Source organism: Vidua macroura, chromosome 9 (assembly GCF_024509145.1).
Source record: "Vidua macroura isolate BioBank_ID:100142 chromosome 9, ASM2450914v1, whole genome shotgun sequence".
NCBI lineage: Eukaryota > Metazoa > Chordata > Aves > Passeriformes > Viduidae > Vidua > Vidua macroura.
In genome coordinates, this window is record NC_071579.1 from 23,875,131 (window position 1) to 23,902,345 (window position 27,215).

A 27,215-nucleotide genomic window follows, 5' to 3' on the forward strand; every position below is an offset into this window, starting at 1 on the left:
GTGGTCCTGGGGACGCGCTGCTGAGGTGGCACAGCCGGCACCTGGCTCATGGGAGCGGCAGGTGGTGCTTGGCTGGACAAACCTCCCGTTCCTGGGCTCTGTCCCTGGGACACTCTGGAACAAGCAGTCTCGAGGGATGTCCGGGCTGTCCTGCGGGAGCAGGAAGGAAGAGGAGGCAGTTTCACTGAGGATCTTGGAAGAGCAGCGCTGTGCAGAGATGATGGCTGAGTGGCTTTTACAAGTTGCGTTTGGTTTTTGTAAATGCTTTTTTCTTTTTCCTTTTCCTTTTCTGTATCATTTGGCAGTCATGGTCTAGCTTTTCATTTTCAAAACAGACACCCGATTAAACTAGCTGCATTTTTAAACTGTTTTGCCTGAATTGTCAGAGATGAGAAAAGGAGAAAACAAAAGGACTTGATTTAAAAGACTAAGTTATCTTTAACGGTACAAATGGATGCAAAATCATGAATTATATCTATTATATTATATTTTTTGTGTAATATAACCTACGTAGGGGGGAGAAAATGACTTTCCAGTTGCATGGCTAAAATTTAAAATAATACAAAGTTGTTGTTGTTTTATCTTTTCATTTCAGTGTAGCTAACCTCTGGTGATCTGGAATGGCTTTTAAAATATGAAAGCATTAATTTCTTTCTAAAATTCATATTGTAACTTGTAAGTTTGCATAATGCATTAGGAGACATAAAGTGAATATTTATCATTTTCATTGTGATTATTTTCTATTTTATAATTTAAAAAATCTTTTAATTAGGAAAAGAAATCACAACTTATTTCAATATTTCTAAAATAATCTTCTTTTTAAGGCTTTATAGCCAGGAAAGACCTCTGATGTTGTTTTTAGATAATGAACTAGCAGGTACTTCATTCTCTTCAAGGTTAAAATTCTAGCCAGTGCTAACCAGTACTGAAGGACACAATCAACATTTCTATCCCAACTGGTGTCAAAATGAAAAATAATGAACCTTTTAATAGTTTTTGTTTGGCAGCAAAGTATCAGAGATATGTTTTATAAGATGCTGCTTGTATATTTCTAGTTCTGAATTTCTGCTCCCTGTGTTTGTATTGCTCTTTTAGGTCATTGCCAGTGTGATTTGACTTCTCAGACATATAAAGCTATAGAAATGTCTTCTTCTTAGGTGATCCTAACAGACAACACTAAATGAACCTTTTAGTTTATTGCTGCTTGCACTGTTGTTGATAAAATATCACTCTTATAAGTAACTGGCTCATTGCCAGCAAAAGATCATTTATTAAGTTCTGGACTCTATATTTCTGGCTGTGTTAAAGCACAATTTTTAGACCTTGGGGAAAAATAGCTGTACTTTGTTTAAGAGTTTTTGCATTGCCATTTTTTTTATCACTCTGCAATGAAATACAATTATATTGCTGCTCCAGAACTCATCATGTAGCCATTGTGTGCTTCATCAAGAGAAGGGTAATTTCTGAGGGGTTGGTGTTTTTGTTGGGGTTTTTTTTTCCTATTTTTTAAATTTTTTTTTTATTGTTTTGGTGTGTTTGCTGTTGTAAAAAGACATCCCATCACACATATACACACACATACATCTTGAAAATAAGAATTCAATTTATACTCAAATCTGGTGAAGTAACAGACAGGACTAAATCCTCTGAATTAAGTTTTTATATGTTCTTATATGTTTTTATATGTTCTTTTCTTTATATGTTCTCTTCTTTGCTTATCTGCTTGGTCCTACATAACATCCAGTGCAATACTGGAGTTATTCAACAGGATTGATAAAACTGAAAAAAGAGAAACTGACATTGAAGAGAAATTCTAGTTCAAATTCTAGCTGAAAGTAAAGCTCAGAAATGTGTCTGTTAGTGATTATCTAGATGTCAATGTTGTGTGGAAGATGAAATTGAAAAAATCAGTATTCCTCTTTTCATTAAAAAAAAAATAAACTGAGCCCACATTGTATCTATTATAATTGATAGGTGATATAATGCAAATAGAGCCTTTGAAATATCTCTTGCATGATAATGTGAGTCAGATGTGATGGAAAAGCCATGTGTAGCTTGGCACCCTTGAGCAAGCTGAGCTCAGCCTGCCCTGACTCAGCACAAAAGTTTGTGCTTTTGCTGCTGGATTGGTTACTGAGCTGGTGGTTGAGTTCAGCATTTGACAGAAATTCAGAGTTCAGTGCTGGGACCATAACGTGCTGCTGTGCTCTCCACAGGCCCACGAGCGATCCGAGAGCTCCGAGGTTGCCTTCGTCACGCAGCTGGTGAAGAAGCTGATGATCATCATCGCCCGCCCAGCTCGGCTGCTCGAGTGCCTGGTGAGTGTGGGCCTGGGAGAGGCTCTGCAGGGCCTGGAGGGTGCTGTGCACTTGAGGAGATAAGGGACACAAAGCCTTCAAAAGAGACCTTTACATGCTCATGAAAACATTGATGAAAAAATAAATTGATATTTAAAAAGAAAAAGAAGCACTAAGTGGCTTCTGCATTAATATAGAAGTAGTTCTCCAATGGACTGTCAGCTGCATCAGCAGCTAAATTATATTTTAGTATAAAGTTTATGGCTGAGGGGCCAGATGTAGCTGTCATTCCATGCTATTTGATGCCACTGTATGTTCCTCATGTTGTTACAGCTGCTGTAAGGAGCCTGTAAATGTCTGCATGGGGTGTGCCCGGTGACCAGAGCACCGTGCTAAGGAGGGGCTGCCACTAAGGAAGAAGTTCCATGACATAAAGGGTGTTTGGGCTCTGGGACTCAAATCCTTCCAGTAGACCCAGCACCTGGTGAAACCTGGTTTTCCAGCTGTGAACACACAGTGGGATACCCCTGTGTGAGATCCAAGGAGATTTGGGAGCCTGGGTTTGAAATCCTATTTGGTGCTATTGGAATACAAACAAAAGCAAGTCTCACTCCTTTTTAACAACTTAATTTGGCTAATAATAATGCATTTTTTTTAATTTAATGCTAGAAAATAGTGAAAATTTTTAGGCAATTCCACTGAAATAGGCCACTGTGTCCCAAAGTTCTGCAACTACAAAAATATTGCCTTGGTGTGGTGGAGAAGCAGTGTGAAAACCTGTATTCTCACTGTCATGCCATAGCAACAGGGTTAATATAAACCTTCAATATATATAGAAAGAGGTGTACAGCATTGAAAGGGTTCCATTCAGTGACTGTATTTCAAAAAGATGTTGAAAAATTAATGAGGATATAGGGGAAAAATTGTGAGGTGTCACAAATCTACAACAGAAACTTAGGTAATGACAGGATGAAATTCCCTGGTGTGTAGGAGCACACTTGTGGTGGTTCTTTTTGGACATAAAAGTGACAGAGGTGCTACAGGTGTTTGAGACATCAGAGAAGTTGGCTGGATTAGGGATCTATAGGGATCTGTTAGGGATCTATGGCTGGCTATAAAAGCACAGTTAACAAGTGGGTTATGCTGTGGTCAGTGTGCCCATGGGTGACTTTTATCCCTGGAGTCACTGGAAGATGAATGAGTTTTGTGGAGCTTTCTTTGACAAAGTAGACAAGAGTGGTCCAGTCTTACCAGTGATGCCAATTTTTGGAAACACCTGCAAAAGTTCTGAGAACCAGTAGACTTTGGAGAGTTCCTTATTCCTCCTGCACAGCTGTCAGATGGATCACTTTGCTGGGAATCCTGCAGTGCAAGGAAGGCCACTGTCAGGGAGGAAGTTGGCTGCACAACCAGCAGGACAGATACCTTCACTTACTGATTCCAGAAAACTCTGCCAGACTGCACTGAAAATCTGGCAACAACTCCATTCAAACTGGGAATTCCTTGTTTTTCAAACCATGTTTGTGATTTAGATGAGTTTTTGTGACTCCCACTTACCTTCCAGCACTTCTTCAAAATTTATTTTGGAAGTGAAGACAATGGAGAAAGGAGATAAATTTAAACTCACTGTGTTTGTATTTGCTGCATTCATCCTTGTCATTTTTAATTGTGTACACTCATCATCTAGGGAAACTTGGAACCTCAGAAAGCCTTGTGGACCCGTGTCTGTACCTGCAGAGTTCCAAACTCAAGGCAGCTTTTAGTTGCAAATCAAGAGGTCTCCAGGTTCTTCTGTGTCTTCTCCCCCTGATGTTCTGCAAAGTGAGTGGGAGCAGGTGGAAGCAGTGAAGTCATTGAGATTTGAGTAATGAATTCCAAAGTATGTAGCGACAACCTTGACAATCAAGTGGCCAGACTCCAAAGTATAGAAATAATATCTGGATCTGTGGATTAGTCTTACCTGTTTTTTTCAACCTTCATTGCCTTTCTAGCAATTTTTTTTCCAAATATTTATTTTAATCTGGTGACATGAAGAACTAAATACTAATGTTCCTTTTGTCCCATAAACCAAGAAATATAGTAATGGATAGTCAACTATTTAAATAACTTTTGAGAACTAATTTTCATTTTTATTTTTAACATACTTTTTTGTAATTCAACCTTTGGCTTCAATTATATGTGAATTTATAAAAAGTTTTTCTACTATTTAGTGTTAAGGTTAACTTCAGTAACAAAGCTAATTCTTCTTTCTTCCTTGTAAATGAAGTAAGTGTCCATATAGACATGCTTGTGATGGTTGTGATTGTTTTAATGCAGTAATAAACATTTAAGTATTCCAAAGTTCAACTATTTAGTTTCTGTCTTTGCATTACCTGTTGGACTATGAAATGTTTATTGGCAAACAATCTCTGTGTCTCCAAGAAAATAATAATATGGTTCATGCATCTCTGAAACCATCTTTGGGAAAAAGTGTCTAATTTTTTTTTTTCCAGTTTATTTTTCCATAGCACCTACCTCCCCTTAGTAGGGCTCATTCTCCTGTATTCACATGATTAAACCTACCATAAAGAAGTCAGAACTGGAATCTATATAGTTCCTTAATGTTTTGTATGTTTGGTTTTTTTGTCACCAAGTTGGTTTTTCCCTCTCTCTTTTACTCACCAATGAATGACCTGTAGTCGTACCTCGAGAAGTCCTTCCTTGGCTCCACCATCCCTCTCAGTGCATTCTGGTGACCATCTCTCTCTGTGGTCCTCTCTGGTCTGGCTCCTGCTCTCTGCCACTTCTTAGACTGTTGATTAATCCTTTTCCAGAGGATTTGGGAAGGAACTTTTTTTCTCACATTGTTGCTGTCTTTGGTGACAGCATCTGTCCAAGCGGCATTGCTTGGAGCAGTCATGGAAAAGTGCATCTGTTCTCTGTTCAAGTCTCTTCACATCATTACAAGCTCTAATTTCCTTTTCTTGTTTGCAGTTCTGTGCTCTTTTTCTCTTACGTTGCTGACCACACAGCAGTTCTTTACTGATGCCCTCCCTGTTATCTGTGCATGCTCAGCTGTTTGCTGAAACTCTTCCCTTTCACCCTCCCATTTCACTGGAAAATTTTTGAAGAGTGTTGGCGAAGCTGCTCATTGCTGGTGAATGATGAGGTTTGTAGTGGGGAGAGCTAAAGTTAACTGGTGGACTTGTTCCTAAGTGCTCCTGCTGCCCAAAGCTTGTCTTTTGTTTTCTACTATATCTCTTAGTCCAGTGCAAGACATCACACCTTCTGTAACCTTTTCTGGCCTGAGAGATCACATGCACCAAGACTGAGTTGCTAAAGTGATCCTGTACTGTACAAGAAACAGGGCAGCAGTACTTCTTATGAAGAAAGTTGTTTTATTAATAATTTTATTATCAATTGCTGATGTCAGGACAGTGACAGGTTTGGGTGGGTGTATGGCTTGATTGGAAGTGACAACTGACAGCAAGAAAGGCTTATCTTGGGTTACCTCACCTGTCAGATGGAGGTGGCAGAAGGTGATGCCTCAGTTCTCATCACAGACCTTTCTCTGGCATGTCTCAATGTGACAAAACTGGGAATTGTCTCCACACTTAACACTTATGTTAAGAAGACCTTTTGAAAGTTTGGGTGTGGTTTGTAGAAAGTCCCTACAGTCCCTTGTTCTGTTTTGATTTGAAATCTAAACCCATGGACAGCCCATGGGATGTAACTGCCTGTTGGTTTTGCAGAGCAGAGTGGGAAGCATTGCCTTGCTTGTAACTGGAAATGTTCTGCATCACTGCTGAGCCCAGAATTACCTTTGGATGTTTCTGAGGATTCCCCTCTAAGGGGGAGAAACCTTTCACAATTGTAAAGCTGTATCATTTACCTCTCTCTGTGTCTCTCACTGCTTTGCTGTAGGAGTTTGATCCTGAGGAGTTCTACCATTTGTTGGAAGCTGCAGAAGGCCATGCCAAGGAAGGACAAGGAATTAAATGCGACATTCCTCGTTACATTATCAGCCAGCTGGGACTCACCAGGGATCCCCTGGAGGGTGAGAACTCTTGTTATGTGCTTTCCAAACTGTTGAAAGGATAGCAGATCTCGTGGTCACTACATAGCTGGAAGATGCTTTTATTTTATTGATTGAATTTCTAGGCCATTTTTCCTTATTTTCCTGTTTGCTGTCAAATTCTAGACTGTCCTTTTCAGCCCATGTCTCAAAGGAATGTTGCTGGGGTAAGGATGGCACATCAATAGTGACAGTTCTTTACTTATGATGTTAATAATGTCTCCCTGTATCATAGCTGAAACAATATTAGAAAATGGCTTTAGGATTTAACTGTTTTCTCTGTGCTGTTGGACAGTAAAAGTAAATTTACCTGTTATTTTTCTTATCTGCCTGGCCTGCTAGTGGCCTGGTTGGAAAGTGTCCTGTCATCCCACTTGATTGTCCTCTCTGGGAAAAGTGTGTTTTTTGTGGTTTTCCATGAGATTACCATGATGAGTATGAATTTTTAGCTGTAGGTGAGATTGAAGTTTTACATCTTGCGTAGCAGCCAAACCATAGAGAGCAGAGTAAGGACAGAAACAGCTTTTCTGCAAGGTGCCAGAATTGCATATGGTAAACTTAATATAGATATACATTGGCCCAGAAGATTGTAACTTTAGAATTAGTGAATTAATATTTCTGCCTGGCACTTTGCTGGCTGAAATGACAAGTTTTCTGAGCGTGCACAGCTTGTTCAGCAACAATAGAAAGTGTGACAGAGACTAGAGGTTACTGTGGAATATTTCAGTGACTGAACTATGCTTCTTGTTACCTCAGGAGAGCATAATTTTACCATAAATTAGTAGTCTGGCTAGGAGTAGTTTAACTTCTCTGGTGTTTACTGGAATGACAGTGACAGGTTGACTTCAAGTGAAGAGCTCTTCAGGAAAATTTCTACCAAAGATTGCTAAATGCAATTTAATAGCATTTGTTGAAGTCTGACATTAAAGGGAAATTTCTTTTGATCCCTGTCATGGGAGAGAACCTTTCCATTGCTAATTCCACTTACTAAAGTCAAATTTTCTTTGGAAATGTGGGGAGATGTCAAAGTGCCTTATTTCCTTTCTGTAAGGAGGGCACCCAGAAATGTCAGTGATGTCTGTTCAGAGACTCGTAGCTAACGTAGGGTTTGGGCTTGCAGAGTTTACAGCATCTCCTGCAACAGCTGAGTAGCCTAAACTAAGTGACTTTCCTCCACTTTCTGCTGCTCAGTGTATTGCAGAATCAGCCACGTCACGTGGGGGACAGCTGTGTGAAATGTGATGCTTTTTCTTCTTGGAGCACAGAGATGCCACCAGGCTCCATGCAGACATACATGTGTGTAACAGGTTTTAATATTAACTAGCCAGCACTTTCAGCAAACATGCATTTATTGCTTTTACTTATTATAGCAACTATCTTTTGCTATTGCTTTTACTATTATAGCAACTATCTAGAGTAAGTCAGGCTGAAATTAGAAGAATTAATTATATTCATCTTTATATATAATACTGCCTGCAGCCTACAAGATGTTAAAGGTTATCACTGTATAATTAGGGTGACTTTTTACAGAGGGAGAAAATGTCCTTCATCATCTACAAGCACCTCTTAAAATCCTGTTTTTCTTGCATAAACAAAGAGAATAGTGTTTGATTGAGATCATTAGGAGTAATCTTTCCTCTTTCTTTTCAGAAATGGCCCAGTTGAATAGCTATGACAGCCCAGACACTCCCGAGACAGATGATTCAGTCGAGGTAAAGCAGTAATACACTCACTCTGTCTAGCACTTTTTTTTCTCTCAAAAGAAGTAGTCTACAGTAAAGAATTAATTATAAGGCAGAGTAATTGTAATTTTAAAAAAAAAAGTGCAGACATTTAAAAGCTCATATTAAGACTAGAGTACATGCTCATAAAAATGTGAAAATCTTTATACAATTGTGGTAAAATGCTTAAAAGATGCAAATAGGCATTATTACCAAGTTTTGTGGATTTTTTAAAAAATTTTTTTGAGTTAAAAGTGAAAATCATCTGGAAGAATTCTTTATTATCTACAGTTGTGAAATGTGATGGGTATTGAAAAGAGTTGACTTTAGTAAAACCACTGGAAAAATTTAATTATGTAACTGGCTAGGTTTCAAATATCCTTATTTTATTGGGTTTTTTTAAAAAGTAATATTAAGGAAAGGCCTGAATCTTACAGGCCACTGACTTTTTGCTAATAATTTGTGGAGGGAATGTGCAAACATCCTGTGGATACAGACAATTGTCCTAAAGCAGAGGACTCCAGAAATTCGGAAATTGATTGAATTTGAGTTAATGGGTACTTAAAGCAGAAATAGACAGAAAAAACAAAACAAAACAAAAAAAAACAAAAAAACAAAAAAAAAACAAACAAAAAAACCCCCAAAACCATATAGAATTAAGTCATTCCTGCTCCTGATTTTCATTTTCTTGTTGTCTTTCCCCAGAGCCGTGGGGCCTCTGTCCAATCAAAGAAAACTCCGTCTGAAGAAGAGTTTGAAACTATTAAACTGATCAGTAATGGTGCTTATGGGTAAGACTTTTAGACTTTGAATTAGAAGAAAAAGCTATTATTGTCCTACCCAGCAAAGGGCTATAGCAAGGTTTGGCAAATGTTTGGGTTTTGTTGGGTCCAAAGCATAAAGTAATTTCACTTGGGTCTTGCAGAGGTTCCACAGCTGTATCTTCTGCATTCTTCTGGGAGATGCCATTTCTTTCATTTATTCAGATTATATATGTAACATATGTGGCTGTTCGTGAGCACTTGAAATGCTAAAAGAAGTGCTAGAATTACACTGGGTTAAATCTACTGTGAGGAGTAATACATGAGAAAGGCTATTAGATTTTATTATCCATTGAAAATCAAGTATGATTTCAGTCGGTTACAATTTTAACCACACACACAAACCTATCCAGAATTTTAAAAGCCAGCTCCTGACTCTTTGCAGTTCATGAGTCAGTTTCCTGACTCATGCAGTTCTTTGCAGTCTTACCAGTGAGGTCATTAGGCTGTTACTGAAAAGCAGTGATACTCAGTAGGTCATAACTACAAAACCTGAACGTGTGCTTGAGTGTTTTGTGAATGTGGGTGCTTAGTTAACAACAAATCACTTTTTTAAAATTATATGTGGAAAAAGTGTAAGCATGGGTTTTTAGTGAGTGAAGACACAGTGGAGCATGTTCAAGAGTCGTGTTATGAGACAAAAAGATTTTAAATCTCTTCAGTCATATTTCTGCACAAGCCCCATGTAACTTTGTAAAAAGGGGAGAGAGAAGTGGTGGTTTTGCTGTTAGTCACATGTCTTTATCCTGGGTTTATTTTATAGTCAGTGGCTGGTGAGACACAATACCATGTTAAATGTAATGTACTCCAGAGAAAAGGAAACAAGTACTGATTCAATAAGGTGGGCAGACTGGATGAAAATTTTATTTGCAAACTGTATTATTAATGTGAAGGAATCTAATGATCTGCAAATGATAGAAGTGTAAGAGATACTTTAGTGAAGGAAATCCCTGGTCACAGTGCTGCGTCAAATTAATTTTATGGAGCTTGGAAAGAACTCCTGCTGATTCCATAGATTTTGGACAATTTTCTAAGCAAAGTGGTCACTGTTGTGTTGAAAAATACATGCTGCTCTGCAATGGTGCTTATGGAAATCTGTGAGTATATCTTATTGTTCATTATATCAGCAAAAATGCTGCTTTATTCAAGAAGGCAGAGTAGCTTTGGGAAGGAAGCATCATGGGGTTCCTTCTTTTCTAGGGAAGCTTGTCACTGAAACAGGATTTTCTGGAGTCATGGATAAGTCTGTCAGGATCCATTCAAAACAGTAACATCACTGTTTAAAAAACCCCAACAAAACCACAAACAACTCCAAACCTAAACCCACAACAAAGCAGTTTGAACTGAAAATGGACCTTTTCCTCTCGGTGTGGTTTTGCAGAGCGGTGTATTTGGTGCGGCACAAGACCACCCGCCAGCGTTTTGCCATGAAGAAGATCAACAAACAGAACCTGATCCTGAGAAACCAGATCCAGCAGGCCTTTGTGGAGAGAGATATCCTGACATTTGCTGAGAACCCCTTCGTGGTCAGCATGTTCTGCTCCTTTGAGACCAAGCGGCACCTGTGCATGGTTATGGAGTATGTGGAAGGTATGGTTGTTGGTATCCACTCCTCCAAAGGGGCCTTAGTTGGGATGGGTGTGGGCTGTGAATCCCTGTGACTGGTACAACACGTTTGCACTGGAGCTGAGCCTCACTGCTGAGGTCAGAAGTCAGCATGAGCTTTCCAGTCTTCATTGGAAAGGAAACCCTCCCTCCCTCCCTCCAGTGGGATGGCATGGCTGGATCCATAGCACATTTGCTTGACATTCCACTTAGAAAAAGACTTAAGAAACATAAGTCTTTGTTCTTTAGCAGCCTTTTTAAAAATAAAGTGCCATTTTTTGCTAGGGTTGGTTTTTTTCATTGTTTGGTTTGCTTATTCTTTGAAATATAATTTGATTTTACTTTATCAGTATATCTTATTATAAGCAATATCCACTGGTGGATAGGATTAATTTCTTATGCCTGGCTTGCTTGAGTGAATGTTTGAGAAATAAGATTATAGTTATTGTATCAGTGCTCTTTCAGATAAATTAGTGGAATGAAATCAGCTGTACTGACAATAGGAAATTTTAATATTAATTCCTCTTTGCAAGTAGAAAGGAATGTAGACTGAAATGTGTGGCCAGTGTTCCCAAGGAAGCTTCAATCAGGATTCCCCAGACTTATTTTCTTCAAGGCTTCCTTCAGTTTGCAAATGGCATCTGTACAATTCCTGTCCAAGCCTGCCCAGCATATATGGATCTCAATTTTCCTAGGATTTTAATTTGTTTTAAGTTCAAGACAGAGTACAGAGACATCTTCAGAATTCTTCCTAACAGGGTTCTGAGAGACAGCCTTTAGAAAACTTAGTCTAGTGTTGTACTGCAGACCCATAGCTGTTGTTTCTTACTGATATTTGCAATTTCAGTGTGCCAAATGTGCAAATGTTTTCTTTCTAGGAGGTGATTGTGCTACACTTCTCAAGAACATTGGTGCTCTACCTGTTGACATGGCGAGGATGTATTTTGCTGAGACTGTTCTGGCACTGGAGTACCTACACAATTATGGGATTGTTCACCGTGACCTGAAACCTGATAAGTAAGTCTTTGGGCCCTCAGAGGGAGCAGAGCCAGTCCTTCAGGGGCTTTCTCTGTAGGTAACAGGACATGGGGGCTGGAGACAGCATTAATCTTCAACAGCATCTGAATGTAGGAGGTTTTATGGAGTCTCTTGCTACTGATGTAGAAGCACAGAGACACTGAGAAAGGGTAGGAAGAATGTCTTCAGGTTTTATCCCAAAGATAATCATGCTACACTGATGGTGTTTTGGCAGAAGGTAGTCCCACTCCTAGTTGCCTTTTCTGCTCTGTGATATTTGGCTGCATAGGAGGTTTTTTCCAGGTGTTTAATGGGGATGTAATACTGAGCTTGTCCTTTGCATTATCTTGTGTTCTTTTTGTTTTAAAATGCTTTTGGGAAACAATTAAATGAATGCTGCATTATTTTTCTGCTCTTTCTTTTAGTCTCCTGATAACTTCAATGGGTCATATTAAACTAACAGACTTTGGACTGTCCAAAATTGGGTTAATGAGTCTTACAACTAATCTTTATGAGGGCCACATTGAGAAAGATACCAGGGAATTCCTGGACAAGCAGGTAAGCTGAAAAATTTTGTCTGTTGGTGTGGGATCAGATGCAGGATTCTGTTATGGGATAGAATCAGAGTTAGTAGCACTTCTTCTCTGCCTTGATGCTGTGCTGGGCACTGTAAAATGGGAGGAAAAGACACAAGTCCATTCTCATGTTTGTACAAAAATTGACATAGTTTGTTATTTCAGCTTCTTGTTTTGGAGTCATGCACTTCAGCTCTTAGTTTAGGGTGCTGAAAGGGTGGCCCAGGCAGCAGTGCAGAAGTGTAAAACAGAAGTTGGTTTAGGGATGTAACATGGATTTTGCTGAAGGTTGTTCCACGATCTCCCCCTTCTGGTGCTTAGAAAGTTCATGGCAAGTTTCTATATGTTTCTTGTAATTTTGTCTAACGGCTTAAACATTGATTTTTGTCCCACGATACTTACTAAGGGTCATTTTTCTCCTTAGCCTTCATTTTACTAGGCTTAACCAGCTAAGTTCTTGTAGCTAACAAGATAGATTTTCCTTTGATGAATGAATGTAACATGTTCCATGTAACTCTTTCTGAGTTGTTATTTTCTGGGCATGGTTGAAGGAACTGTTCTGGATGCAGGCTCACCAGTGCCTTGTATAATGGGATTAAAAAATGCTTCTCTCTTCTGAAAATATGTAGGATCACAGCTTAATTTTTTCAGCTGAATTTTTATTTGTGCCAAGTGTGGATTCATAATTATCCTGTGTGTTGTATTACTGTTGTCTTCTGAGTAAAGACGTTTTTTCTAACAGAACTCTCCTAGGTCATTAGATCATATTCTAGAACTTTACTGTGGTACATTTTTTACAACTATTTTGTTATTGTTGTTGCTGCTTCTAAGCCCCAGGCAACTTAGACCTTCCAAGGTAATTTCCTTACCCATTGTCCATGCCAGCTGTACCTCCCAAGATTAAGGCTGAAGTGTGTAATCATGCTGTGCTGCTAATTCTGCATCTGTGAAACTAAATTCTGTTAGCACAGCGATGTGAGAGGTTTGTCAAAACTCAGTTCCTGATAGCTGTAGCTGTGCCAGCAGACATCCATCAAGCTGTCAGACCTAAACACACAGAATATGCATTTTTCCCATATGCTTTCCTGTGCATGCAGCAAAGAACGACTTAGCTGGCACGTCCAGACTAGGAACATTTAATTTCATGTGATGTTATTTCTGTGCAGGTAATGTCTTCTTCAAATATAGGCTCTTGCTCCATGGGAGTAGTCCACAGCATGAAATGGTTACTGGCAAAACATCAATAACTTCCTTGTAAAGCTCCGAGGGGGGGAAAGAAAGGAAAAAAAAAAAAAAAAAAGAAGACAAAATAAGCTTTGACATGCATTTGGCAATTTGTAAATTTATTGCTTTCTTGCATGTCTCTCTTGAGGTCTGTGGGACTCCAGAGTACATTGCACCAGAAGTGATCCTGCGCCAGGGCTATGGGAAGCCCGTGGACTGGTGGGCCATGGGAGTCATCCTCTACGAGTTCCTGGTCGGCTGCGTTCCTTTCTTTGGGGACACACCTGAAGAGCTGTTTGGACAAGTGATCAGTGGTAAGTTTCTGCTCTGGCTCTGAAAGGGTTTCAAAATGTGCTGTGAAAATATTGAGAGTCCACAGTTTAGTCAGGAAGGACTAAAAACAATGGGGTTTAATTTTAGCATTTCTGAATTTCTGTGTCAAAGCAGCTTCCAGCTGATTTCAGCTATGGAAACTTGTATTGCTTAACATCTTCCTAAATAGTTTTGTGATGGTGTGGGAGTCATAGAAATCTTTGTGTGATTGAGGAAAAATATTTGGGGATTTTTCAGTTCTGTCTTTTAACTTAAATGATGGAGAATTTGAAAGAAGTAGCCACCAACTGGTCTAATTCAGGCTGATTTTGGTTATTGTTTTTGTAGGTCCAAATGCTAGTCAATTAGTAATCTTGTATAAGTGAAATCAAAGGAAATTCTGAGCTCAATACATTGAAGTTGCTGTACTCAGTACCTTCACATCTTGGGACTTTTTAAACCTGTCTCATGCTTGGAGTTGGACAGACAATTGCTTTGCGTTCACTCAGTGAATATGCCAGTGAAATAATTTTCTATTGGGAATGCTTTCTGAAGCAGTACATTTTTAACACACTTGGCAAATGTCCTTTGTAAAAAGAAAATTTCATCAAAGCACTAAACATGATGCATGAAATTGTTACCTGTGAATTGTTCTCTCTGTTCCAAGTATAACGACTGTGGAATGTGCAGGCAGGAGATACAGCCACAGTATTGTCACTGTCTCTGTTTATGGATTGTCATGGAAGTCCCATTTCATACTTTATTAATAGAGTCCTTAAAGCAATTTTTTTGTCTCCACGAGCACTGCTTGGATTGACAGCAGCTTTAGCTGATGCTGGATTTTATGCATTTTGAAAAATATCAATGCTTGAATTATATTAAGCTGCTGAATTCAAGGTATTTACGCTTCTGGGGCAGTTCTCAATGCTGCACTTTGAGGTATAGGAGTGTGAATGGTTATTCTAATTAGCTGGGAAGCTGGTAGAAAATGTCAAGTCTCTTTTTGTCCCCAGATGAAATTGCCTGGCCAGAAGGAGATGATGCACTGCCCCCAGATGCCCAGGACCTAATTTCTAAGCTTCTCCGCCAAAATCCTCTGGAAAGAATGGGAACAGGTAAGAGCCTTGTGCACAGGAAAACACTGCCCAGAAGCAGGGGGTGAAGCTACCTTGCCAGTGATGTACACCCAGTCATGTTGAGGAATGCTCATCTAGAGCTGAGGAGCAGTTTGTACTGGATGCAGTGTGGTGGAGCTCTGGGAATTCCTGTCACATGTCCATGAGCCAGGCAGATATTACTGTCCTGTCTGGGAAACAGGAAAGGGGCACTGTCAGCTTGGCAACATAACTTCTCTGATTTGTGCTGTTCCATTATAGGCTGGAGGGTTGTGTCTCCATTTGAACAGTGTATAATCAGATTTCTTTGAAGTTCTCTTTGAGCATGGGCTTAATCCCTGCCATGGATGTGAATTCCTGGGTCTAATAAAGTAAATGAAAACTTTTCCATTCCCAGAGGCCTGTAGTATAGAATTCCTCAAACATACAGCAAAGTCTGATAATCTTTTTGGCAAAGTCAGATATGTACGTCAGTCTTTCTGTGTTATAATGTCAGATTGGAAGTTTTACAAGCCAACACTTCTCATTTCCTCATAGTAAATAAACATAAATAATCTCTAGCTACACTCTTGTTTTAAAGTAATTTGTGCAACACTGTGGCTTCACATGACAGCTGATCTTTCATTTATGTGATTAGTTTAATTCAGGATTTTAAATTCAAAACTACACTTTAAGAATAAAAAAAAAGTTTAGAGATAAATATATAACAACTCCAAAAGGTACATGTATTCAGCAGACTTGGCACATGTGCACACAAGGGTGATGAATAGATCATGAATTAATAATGATATCAGATGGTTTTCACATGTTCTTCTCTACTTAAAATCCGTGTACTTGAAAGATGTTGCTGTCATGGAAAAGATGTAGAGCTTCTAGCCTTATAAAAGCAGTTGATGGACTGATTTTTTTTTGATTTCTTATATACCTGTACTGCTGAGACTGCTGTTTCACTTGGCACGTTGTAGTGCCACTGGCACTCAGCAAACCTTTTATCTCTTTTCCTCTGCTCTTTTCTTTTCTAAAAAGACAGTAGCATCTGCTATGAATATTAATTTCATTTGAAAAAAAAATGCATAAGGTGGTAGACAGATAGTCTTTACTTTTTCCTTCTGGGTACCCAAGCTTCTGAGCTTAATAACAATAGATACTAATTCAGGAAGATAGGTGAGCCCTGTCTTGTTCTAGGCACATGAATGAGTTTATTCACAGCAGTGGAGTTGTGAGCTGTCACTCACATTCTAAGTGCCTCTCAGTTTGCTCTCTTTATTCAGTTATGAACAAGATGGTGTTTAGAGTTTGAAAATTTTAAATTAAGGTGTTCTTAATCTTGCAACTCACTGTGGAATGCAACAGCAGATGCTGTCTTCCAGCCTCTGTGTTGTTGCTAAGCAGGAAGAAGAGGTGAGAAGGAGGAAATCTTGTTCAGGTTTTATCCTGCATGACCACTTTGGTAAAAAGATATTCTCAAAATTCCTGGAAAATGTGTGACTTAAAAATACTCGAGTACATTCTCTTAGGCTCTTGATATTTTTGGGGTTTGTTTTTCATGTTATGCAAATGCTGAAAGAAATACTTTGCAATAAAAGGTTCTTATTTCAGGTAGTGCCTTTGAAGTGAAGCAGCATCGGTTCTTTAAAGATCTGGACTGGAATGGATTACTCCGGCAGAAAGCTGAATTCATCCCACAGCTGGAATCTGAGGATGACACAAGCTATTTTGACAGTAAGACTCGAGATTTGGCCTAAACAGCATCATATTTCTTGTGCATATTTCATTTTTGAAATTGTTAAAGATAAGTCATTTTAGAAATTGAATAAAACGCTTGATGGGAATTGCTTGAAAAAGTTTCTGTTGAATGCCAAGTAAGGTTTCTTTGAAGGCAAATTAATTTTAAATGAAAAAATGTTGGTGCTGCAGTCAGTTGGCCTTTCACTGGTGCCTGTGGTCCTGCCAGCCATGGGCCTGCAGTGAGAGGTGCTGCCATTGTCATGCTGGGTTCATTAAACTTCTTCCAAAGCATTTGGTAAATCCAAATTCCTTGAGTTTTTGAGCAACATGATCTTTCCCAAGTGACTGTTTTCAGCCAATAAGTATTTTAAAAAAACCCAAAACAAACCCTAGACCTTGAAGACAAGTATGTGGGGAAAATTCTTAAGAGATTTGAAGTAATTTGAATTATTTTCACTGCAAGTATATAGCTTTATTTTAGTATTACTAGCTCTAATGAGATATGAAGCGTCTGGTGTGTATGAATGTCTGGGAACTGCCGTGGTATCAGTGCTGTGTAAGATTCGTGGTATTTCAAGATAAGCACCAGCCAGAGTCAGTGCTCTTGGGAGAGAAGGGAGAAGCGTCACAGGAAGGATGGAGAGATCTCTGTTCCCAGAGCCTCTGCTCCCTAAATTTTCTCATTTGACTTGAGGAGCTGAGCAGGTGGAAAGGGCTTGGTCAAGGTGAGGTCTTTCCCCATTTCCAGCTGCAGAATGGGATACTTGCTGTTTCAGGTCCCTGAGGTGTGGAAATTTCTGCTCTACATCAGTGGAATCTGTGCCATCTTGGGGTCATGGGACTGGCTGAATCTGTGTGAAGCACATTTTCGCTCTGCTGCTGTGCTTTGCTGAGAGTGAAAGGAGGGAGAGAGCAGCTGCATCCAGCCCCTTGGCTCTCACACTGCACAAGCAGTGATTCCATTTTAGATAGTGCTTTTCCAGTTTGGAGAAGGGGCTTTTAGGCTGGGGCTTCCTTGGGGAGGTGGGATTGGGAGAGAGAGATAGATTGAGAATCTCTGTGTGGTTGCTGCAGAGAGCAGCTGGAGTCAAGCTGTGCAGAGGGGGCAGAGGTGGGGTTTCTACATTTATTGAGGTTGTACTGGTACAACAAACATGGAGAAATGGATGTGATGGGCTGTTCTCGCCACTAACTGGACTTACAGGATGTGGAAACTTTGGTCACTGAGTTGGGTCAGAGACTGGCAGAGGCCCAGTGCAGCAGCCACGAGCAGATCCTGGTGGATAAAAGCAAAACCACTGGGCCTGTCAGAACCATGGGAAACTCCCCACATGCCCTGGCACACTCGCTATCAGGGTGACCTTGATGTGAGTCCTTTATAAAGGCTGGAATTCTTACAGCAGGAAGTATCTCACAGAGACACTGATAGGAGTTGGTGTTGCTGTTATAAACCCTAATGCAGAAAATGTTAGAATTTATAAAAGTAGCTTTCTGGCTGATGTGGTGCAGCAAATTTGGCTCAGTGTAGTTATCAGCTTTCTGTAGCCAAACTTATTAGTGCCCACCCCACAAAATCCAGTGTGGCTGGCTTAGAAATCCAGTGCTGCAAATCTCAAAGCACAAAATCTCTTTGGAAGAAGTTTTTGCATTAAAAATAGCTTTGCATATTGGCTACTTGCCCATTTTCTTTCACAAAATCTAATCCTTTTCCTAGTTGCAAGAGGGAAAAGAGGAGATTTTCTTTTGGGGTAAATACTTTTATTTTTTAAAGTAGGCTTGTATGTATGTATGTATGCAGGACAGACTTTGTATAATCAAAAAGCTGTTTATTGGAAAGTTGGACAGTGAATTGTTTCCATGTTTCCTTCCACGTGATTGTTTGCTGTAGGGAAGAAATATCCCTATCATGAAGGGTCTGCAGGATTAGACACCTTTTGAGTATCAGCTGCTTCCAGAATGGAATACAGCTGACAGGATAAGATAAATTCAGTGCCAAGGAGATATTCTTCACTGGCAATTGCACAGGATGAGCAAAAATACTGGTTTCAGTATTAAGGGAAATACCCTGCATGGTGTATAAACATTTCAAGTTCTTTAATCAGGCCAGTAACAATGCTTGAGGTGTGAGTTACCAACACTCCCCACACTGATGCAAGTGCCATGTCTTGTTCCCAGCCCGTTCAGAACGGTACCAGCACCTGGATTCAGAAGAAGAGGAGGACACTAATGATGATGATCACGTGGAAATTCGGCAGTTTTCCTCGTGCTCGCCCAGGTTCAGCAAGGTAGGGACATGCTAACTTGTTGAAAGAAAACAAGCTAGAGAGGAACACAGTTTCTTTGCTTCGTATGGGGCAGATTTTAATCATGTGGATGCTCTGTGGGATCTCATGGTGTGTAGTATTCACTGAGGAAAGAAAACACTATGTGAGTTGTTTATTCTGTGGTAGTTTGTGGCCTGTTAGAAGGTGAGTACCAGAATAATTGGAGAATGACATTTTATATTTCTTAATGTTTCACCAATATGCAGGGCATTCTGTAGTTCTCTTGTGCATCTGATACAGTCTGATGTTCTTACCAATGACCTGGATACTGGCACAGGGAATATCCAAAACGTGCTTGCTTTGAGCAGTGTCCTTCTGAAAGGACCTTCCATAGGTGACAAGATGGTTTTGGGATGAAAATTGATTCTGACATTTGGAATAAGGGTCTAAAGTCAAAGGGGTAAGAACATCAGTGAAGTTTACATCACTCATTGTCTCAAATACAGCCTGAGGAGCAAAAGGCAAGGTGACAAATTCAAAGAGAAGGGTCTCAGCACGTAGTCCTTCATGAGTTAGATGTGCCAAATTATGGAAGCAATAATTTTCCATACTGGGCTTACCAGTAGGAAGGCCATAGCTGGGGTATTCTAGTCTGTACTGGGCAATGTTCTTGAAAATGAACATGGAGCATTAAAAGGGAGTCCAGAGAAAAACAGCAAGAATTACCTGAGTTCTACAAAACATAAAACCTCTGGTGTTTTCAAATACATAACTAGAAGGAAAGGACTACATTGGTCTTCCTGATAGAATATGATATGTTTGGGAGGGGCAGAAGGAAGAAGAAATGCTGTTTTGAGGCAGCCACTTCATGAATTGTGTTTCCCTCTTAGTGAGATGGGAGTAGGAATTTTACTTAGGATCTCTGAAAGGTATTTCAGTTCCTCCAGTTTTCCACTGCTGAAGTCAGTTTTTAAGGACCACTTTGTTCTTTGTCCCCAACCAGGCTACAGTGGTTTAAGTAACAGTTACTCTTAATTTTATGGAGTTGCTCCTGATTTGCATCACTAAAAGTATGTTTAAAATTGGACCTGAGGATTAGTTGGTGTTTTTAAAAAGTTCTCATGAGTACGTAAGAGTTTCTTTTCTCTACCTTTTCTCACCATGAGTATTACTCATTTGTTAGATTGAAGCTTTTCTTTAGGGTTCAATGTTTTTGCCACAAAGAGAGAAAGTTCACTTTTAATGAATTTATTTTAAGAGCTGGAAAATTATACAGCATTTGTAATGTGGGAGGCATAAAAGGCTCATTATATTTTGAAATTCTTGTCTGACAATTCAGCCATATGATTTATTAATAGTTATCTTGTTGATGCTCTGAATTTTTAATAACATTATTTTCATTAATCTCTTCTTATGTAAATTAGGTCCACAGTCAAGTGTAGTTTTAAAAGGATGGATTTTTTTGCTTAATCATTTAATTATTTAAAGACGGCTGTAAAACCAAGAAAGGCACTTTCATTAAGCTGTCAGCATTATAGTAGATTCCTTGAGGAGGGCAGGACTTTTTTGTTCTGAAATAAGCTTGGGGCAATGCTGATAGACTGATAATGAAATGGGGTCATGAGCATGATGCCTATCACTGAAGTGAATTTGTGTAGTAAGATTTCAAGATTCAGATGCCAGCCCTCAAGAGTTGTGCAGCTGTCTTTAGCAATAGCTCCTCTTAGATTTGAGAATCGTGAAAACCAGAAATCAAAGAAATTTCATGAAGTCTGTCAGTATTCCTGTTGTGTTTTCAAAGGAGAGGCATTGGGTGCTGTTGTAGAAAACCATTTTAGTGTTTCTGAGGCTGGGCCTTTTTCCTTTCCTCCCTGGCACACCTTGAGCGTGTCACACCTGCGCTGCGTTATTTGGTCAAAGAACATTACCAAGTTTAGACTTTCAGGGGGGAATTTCAAGAGGAGATTTTCCCCCTTGCTCAGAAAAGGCCCTGTGAGTTGGTTTGCCCTGCACAGAAGGATCTTTTGCTGCACGCAGGTGTACAGCAGCATGGAACGACTTTCCATCCACGAGGAGAGGAAGACTCCACCCCCAACCAAACGGAGCCTGAGCGAGGAGAAGGATGATCGGCTGGACAGCCTGGGGGGCTTGAAGAGCCGGGACCGCAGCTGGGTCATTGGGTCTCCTGAAATGTGAGTTCTGTGCAGCTGAGTCTTCTGTTTTCCCACAGCAGCTCAAAAAGACCAGCCAAAACTTTCTATGACCAGTATTTGGTGAGGAGAGCTTATGTTGGTTTTCTACAAGAGAAGCCTGGGTTGAATAGCTAAAAGTGAATGTGTAGAACCTATACAGTCCTTAAATGTATCTAGTTAAGTACTAACATCTTCTAAATCCATAGCAAATCCCTTTAATGAATTTAAAGATATTCTAACCTTAAGGGCAGATTTTGTATGTTACGTCAGACGTACCCACATCAGTTTTTTTCTTAAATTAATGCAAATTCTGCTGTCGCCAGACTTTGACCTTTTGTTACAAAGTAGAGAAATTGTTAGGAAAGTTCAAAGTTTCAAAAGTTCAGAATATGCCAAAAAAATCTTGTGCTCTAATAAAAAATGTCAGTAAAATATATGAATACCCACAGTTTGGATACCTGCCATTTTTCTGGCATTACTGAAAATTTACTTTATAAAAGGGATGTCTCTTATTTTGTGCAACCCTTGTAAAACCTTCACACTAATGTTTGTCATTAGAAAGAGCATAAAATGTGGTTCTGACTTAGTCTGTATGACTCCCTTAAAAATGTTTTACAGATTGCACTCATAACTGAGGTGCACTTCTTTTTGCATTAGGCCTTCCTGGTTTCTAATTTAGAGCAACTTTGAAAGAAAAATTCAACTAATTCCGAAAGGAATGTGGAGGATGATTTGCATTTTGCAATTGTGATTTTTTTTTTTAGTAATATTTAATACCATGTTCATTGTACTGTATTTTTCTTCGGGTTTATCCCCTTCCTTTCCTAGAAGCCTAACAGTTGGAAATCTAAACTCAGGTTGTTTAAACCTGTCTAAATTCAGGTTGTGGAAATCTAAGCCCTTGTTGTTTTAACTCCCAGTGTTGTAGCTTGGCCACCAAAGTTCACCTTAAATTGGCTTCAGACACGTGAGCTGTGTCTGTGCCCACCCTTCCAACTTCCCCATGCCCTGACTCACCTGGGGCCCTGTGTGGTTCTGCCCCCAGCCTGCGCAAGCGCCTGTCCATGTCCGAGTCCTCGCACACGGAGAGCGACTCCAGCCCGCCGCTGACGGTGCGGCGCCGCTGCTCGGGGCTCCTGGACATGCCGCGCTTCGCCATCTCCGCCGAGGACGAGGGGGCCGCCCTCAAACGGCCCCAGTCCGAGGGGATGCTCCTGTCCACGGTGCAGGCGCGGGAGGGGCTGCCCCTGCCCATTCCAGAACAGCCTGTGGAGCACGAGCTGCAGCTGGAAGGGGATGCTGGAGCCACCACCCCCTCCACGGCCACCGGCAGCGCCTCAGCGCTGACAGGTACGTGCTTGGTGTGGGGCTGTCCTGCTCCCCAAGGAGGCCGTGTTGCCTTGCAGGGATGAACTCTCTAAAACTGGCTCTGGGTGTCAGGGGATGTGAGTGCCTCATGCTAAGCAGATATTTTAGTGTAGTTTTGTGGATGTGCTTGCCTTTGAAATAATGCCAGTGGTTTCATCTCCTCAAAATTGCATCTTAGATTTCAGTCCTGTCACTTCAAATTGATTTAGGTCTTCTCATGCTTGAGATTCATATGATCTGTGCCTACTTACAACCACTGGGTGCCTACCTGAGACAGCATTGATTTAAGCATTAATCAGAACAGATCACTGCTGAGTTGGAGCTGGAAAATGTGGGTGTCAGCCATACCAGCAGATCCCTGCTTCCTGTGGTTTTGCTCATCCCAAGAGTTTGGAGAGACTTGAAATATGCTGGGGAAGTGGGGCTTGTGTAAGGGACATGCCACTTATTTTAACAGCCAAATACACCAAAATTCATCCAGTTGTAGTCTCAGAGAAGTGCAGCCTAAATTTAGTAGAGTGGCTCTTAGAAGTCAGTGTTTGATTTCTCAGCAACTTTGACTGTCCTGGGGCTTTTCTCCAGCTCTGGACTGAGCTGAACCTTCCTGTGGTGGTGCCCTGGGCTGCTGCAGTGCAGGACTGAGCTCTGGGTGCTGGAGTGTTCCCAGCTCCTGCCCCTTTCAGGGCATTGGGAAGACAAGGGGGTGAAGCTGCCTGGTCTGAGAACAGAGTTCTGGGAACTACTGTGAAGTAGTAAGGAAGGGGAAAAAAAAGGAAGTTTGGAACAATGGGAGAAAGAGGGTAAGTTGAAATGAAGGTTGGCAAAAGAAAATTTGCGAAAGACAGCATAATTAGGGGAAGGACTAGATTGTAGGGTTGAATAAAAAGGACTAACTGGGTAAAAAAAAAGGAACAAGTTGCTGGGACAAACTGGGAGCAAGCAGGCAAAGCAATTGTGATGCACTGAGATTGGAGAGGAAAGAGGTACTGAGGAAGTAGACAGAATGGCAGCAAGAATGGACAAGGTGGAGGGCACTGGGCAGATGTGATGGGGAACTGATAGCAGAATGTGGAAATGCCCTCCAGAGTAAAGCCAAAGAGTCTCACATCTTATTATTCCTCTTCTGCAATCCAGTCTGTGAAATTCCTTCCAAATTACCCCATTCCCCTTCATTGCCCATGCTCCCTGAAGAGGCCTGGTGCTGCCATCACGTAAAGAAGAGGTGCAAGGGTAAAGGAAGGAAGCTGCCTCATACTTGCTTGGCATAGGTGCCATAAGTGAAACCTTGGGCTCTCAATTTCATGCTGAGCCTAGAAACATGCTATTAAAAATGGCAAGAACACTTCCATTGCTAATTTGAGTCTCTGCAATGTGAGATTGGCAAAAATAAAGTTCTCCTGGGCAGCCTGCTCCCCTGAGCTCAATACATTAGAGCAGTCTTTGATCTAGTGCATGGAATCCAGGGATACCAGTGCTTCAGTGTCCCCAAGTCAGAGGCTTGAAAGGAGTTTCATTCCTGTCACTGTCTCAGACTACTCCTCTAATTTATATGGCAGCTTTTCCCATGCAGCCTCCAAATCCAGATTCCTCATTGTCTGGGAGCCTGATTTGAAACTCTGTGCCTCTTAAGTGTTGAACAAGCATCTGGTCCTGAGGTCTATGGGAATAATGCTTTGAATTTTTATTTTCACGATACTTCCTGCTTCACTCAGTATGCAGAGCAGTGCTGCCCACTTAAATAACGATGATCAATGTTTTGTTCTGTCCTCATTGTTCAAAATGTGGCCCTTAGGCTTTATTTATTGCATGCTGCTTAAAATTTGCTTTTGAAGACAGAATGATTAATTTCCCTTGTGGAGTTGCTGTGATGCTCACCATTTTCATTTCTAAGCACCTTGTAAATTCTAATTACTGTATTTTCACAGTGCCCCTTTAAGGTATCACATGGGGGACTGAGGCACTGGCCTTGAGTACAGGACCCCTATCCCCCAGTATCTGCTGCTGTTACATGCCCAGTCTGATCTCCAAGATTACTTTACATTTTATATATAATTGTAGCAGGTTAAGTAATTCAAGACTAAATTGCAACAGTGCACAGAAGGGGGCAAATTAAGGTTGTTTTTGCAATCCACATTTTCACTTTCACTGACTTGAGTACCTTAGTATTCTCTTAAAGTGGGTTTTCTATATGCAACTCCAGTAGAACCTGGCTCTTCTATTACAGACAGTTTTAACTTAAAATTGACAGCTCTTGCTGGTTGTAAAAATGCAGTACTTTTTATAAACCCATTTTCATCTGTGAACAATCCCATTGAAATGGTGTGCAGAAGTGCACCACAGCTTTAGGATTCATGGAACTGCCACTGAGCAATGTGATTTCATTACTGAGCTTTTCCACAGAATAGAAGCTGCTAATTTTCTGTGTTCGGAATAACACCATTTCTGTAAATAAAAATTCAAGCCCTGGGGTTTCTTCTTAGGAAAATTTACTCTTGGACTTCATGTAAACATGACTTTGATTTAATGTATTTTGCCTGTAGGGGAATAGGCTGTTAGGAATTCCCTGTGGTTCTAATCTGTTTTAATTTAAACTGTAGCTGGGAGCACTGCAGATTTCTCTGATCCTCGAGCTCGCAGTAATAGCAATGAAGGCCCAGACTTTACCACTCCAAAAGCCATCAGCGATTTGGCAGTGCGGCGGGCACGACACAGGTTGCTCTCTGGGGAATCAGGGGAGAAACGTACCTCGAGACCTGTCAATAAAGTGATTAAATCAGCATCCGCTACTGCCTTGTCTCTCCTGATTCCCTCAGGTAAGAAATGCCTTGAGTGAGGCATTGTCAGAATCTGCAAGCACTAAACAAAAGGTCTGCAGACAGATCCTCCCCCTTCACTCTCCTGGAATAATGCTTTGGCAGGCAGGAGGGGAGAGAGCTAACTTTTACAATCGGTTTAATATTTCCTGCTCACAGGTTGATGAGCACTGCTGTGCCACAGACAGCAGCACTGTGCGTGTGGTCTGACTGCAGCTTCTGCAAATGGCAGCTGGGCCCTGTTCTTCCCCTGGTTTTGTTTAAATTGACTCCTAGCTGGTCTCTAGACAATGGTGCAGCAAGGAGGTATAGAGACACAAAATGATTTTAACCCCCAAGGTGCTGTTTTTTGGGGTCACATGGTAACTGCAGTGCTGTTTGGGAATTAAATGTGTCCGGTGCTTTTATGCACCAGGAAGTTTCAGAAACTCCAGATAACTTGGTTGAGATTGAGTGCTCAAGAACTGAACAGTGTAAGTAACTCACTAAGTCAGTGCTGAACTGCTCACCTTCTTGGCCCAGCTCTGTCTACAAGCAAAGCTAGACCTTTACAATTCCCAATGCCAGGTGAGCAGCTCAGCCATTCTGAGCTGTGACAGACTGGTTCAGCAGAAGGAGTTTCTTCCCACAGGGATTTTGTCCCTTTCCAGAGGATAAGATCATGCTGTATTTCCAGGGCTGTGCCTGTTCCTGCCTGGATGGGAGCAGGGAATGCAGCTGGGCTGTGAGCTATGCCCAGCTGTTCTTCCCAGCAGTGAGCTGGAGGCAGGAATGCACCTGCTCTTGGCAGCCTCGTGGTGATGCACATCGCATTTCTTGTGCTTTGGGCATCAGTTGCTTTTTGAACTATGAACTCCCTCATGAAAACCTCTAAAATGTGTATTTAATCACCCAACAAAGGTTTCTCCAGAGTGGCTCTCATCTGCCAGGTAAATATGTGCTGGGTGATTCAGCAGGTGTTTTTTAATGGATTAGAGATTACCTTCTACAGCTGCATTTAGTATTCCTGCTCTTTGGGTTTATTTTACTGATGTTGACCAGCTTCCCTTTAAAATGAGAGTTCTGTATTTGCTTTGTACTTTAAAAAGTGTATGTTGTTCCACCAGCAAGCAGAGTCAGGTAGCTTATCTGACAGCCCAGCCTATGGCTTTTCATTTGGGAAACTCACTCAAAAGTAACTTGTGATGTTGCTTTTCAGTAGCAAAGTCCCTGCAGTAGCTAATATTTTAGATATTTTTGCCCCTGTGAATTTAAAACACTATCAAAACTGCCTAGACATAGTTGTTGTCTGATCACGTACGCATTCCTTTTGTGTTAATACTAACTGATTTGGATTTATCTCAGCACCAATGTGTAACTTGCACCAAGAGCTAGAGACATCTGATCTTCTGGAGGAGGCTAATACATGATAACCTGGAAATGGGGTGTTGCAGGATTGTGCTTAGATCAAACGTTCATGATGGGTTGTAAATCCTGGAAAGAGAAGTAGAGAACACTGTGACCCAACCATAATTCTGTATGAGCAGTGCACTAAATGTACACTTCCAAATGTGCCTTTTTGGAAACTCTGCTATTTGTATTACAAAGCATGAATTAGTTGAAGCTGCAGACAGACTCAGCTCTGGTGAAAGCCACCAGCTTTAAGACCTTATTAGAAGATACGGTTTTGTAGCTGTTCTCTAACAAGAATTTTCTCTTTCGGAGGCCTGTTTTCCTAATTTTTGCCCACCTTTATGTCATCACTGTAGATCACCACACGTGTTCTCCATTGGCCAGTCCAATGTCACCTCATTCTCTCTCCTCCAACCCATCTTCGAGGGACTCCTCACCCAGCCGCGACTTTTCTCCTGCTATCGCAAACCTGAAACCACCAATCATCATCCATCGGGCTGGAAAGAAATACGGTTTCACTCTGCGCGCCATTCGCGTCTATATGGGTGACAGTGATATCTACACTGTGCATCACATGGTCTGGGTAGGTCTCTGCTTTTCTGGAAACAGGACCCTCGGGGCCACAAATCTAGCCAGGGGTGTGGGGTTTAGCTTTAGAGATTGTGTTTTGCCACCTTGTTTTCTCTCTCCTTAATCACACCCAAAGTTATCTTTTTG

The 27,215-nt window shown here is 40.8% G+C and overlaps 1 protein-coding gene across 8 annotated transcripts in view; it reads left to right on the forward strand.

The window, feature by feature from the left end:
* Positions 1 to 27,215, forward strand: part of MAST2 (microtubule associated serine/threonine kinase 2) — a 216,102-nt gene that overhangs the window by 181,933 nt on the left and 6,954 nt on the right. For 7 of the 8 annotated variants that reach the window (XM_053985491.1, XM_053985492.1, XM_053985493.1 and 4 more), the window contains 15 exons: positions 2,217 to 2,318; positions 6,201 to 6,333; positions 8,002 to 8,063; positions 8,778 to 8,863; positions 10,275 to 10,483; positions 11,377 to 11,515; positions 11,941 to 12,073; positions 13,463 to 13,628; positions 14,640 to 14,741; positions 16,341 to 16,463; positions 18,645 to 18,754; positions 20,771 to 20,925; positions 21,971 to 22,275; positions 24,891 to 25,106; positions 26,855 to 27,081. In XM_053985491.1, the coding sequence (XP_053841466.1) occupies positions 2,217 to 2,318; positions 6,201 to 6,333; positions 8,002 to 8,063; positions 8,778 to 8,863; positions 10,275 to 10,483; positions 11,377 to 11,515; positions 11,941 to 12,073; positions 13,463 to 13,628; positions 14,640 to 14,741; positions 16,341 to 16,463; positions 18,645 to 18,754; positions 20,771 to 20,925; positions 21,971 to 22,275; positions 24,891 to 25,106; positions 26,855 to 27,081 (2,268 nt within the window). The remainder of the gene's footprint in view (positions 1 to 2,216; positions 2,319 to 6,200; positions 6,334 to 8,001; positions 8,064 to 8,777; positions 8,864 to 10,274; positions 10,484 to 11,376; positions 11,516 to 11,940; positions 12,074 to 13,462; positions 13,629 to 14,639; positions 14,742 to 16,340; positions 16,464 to 18,644; positions 18,755 to 20,770; positions 20,926 to 21,970; positions 22,276 to 24,890; positions 25,107 to 26,854; positions 27,082 to 27,215) is intronic. The other variant, XM_053985495.1, reaches the window with a different exon arrangement.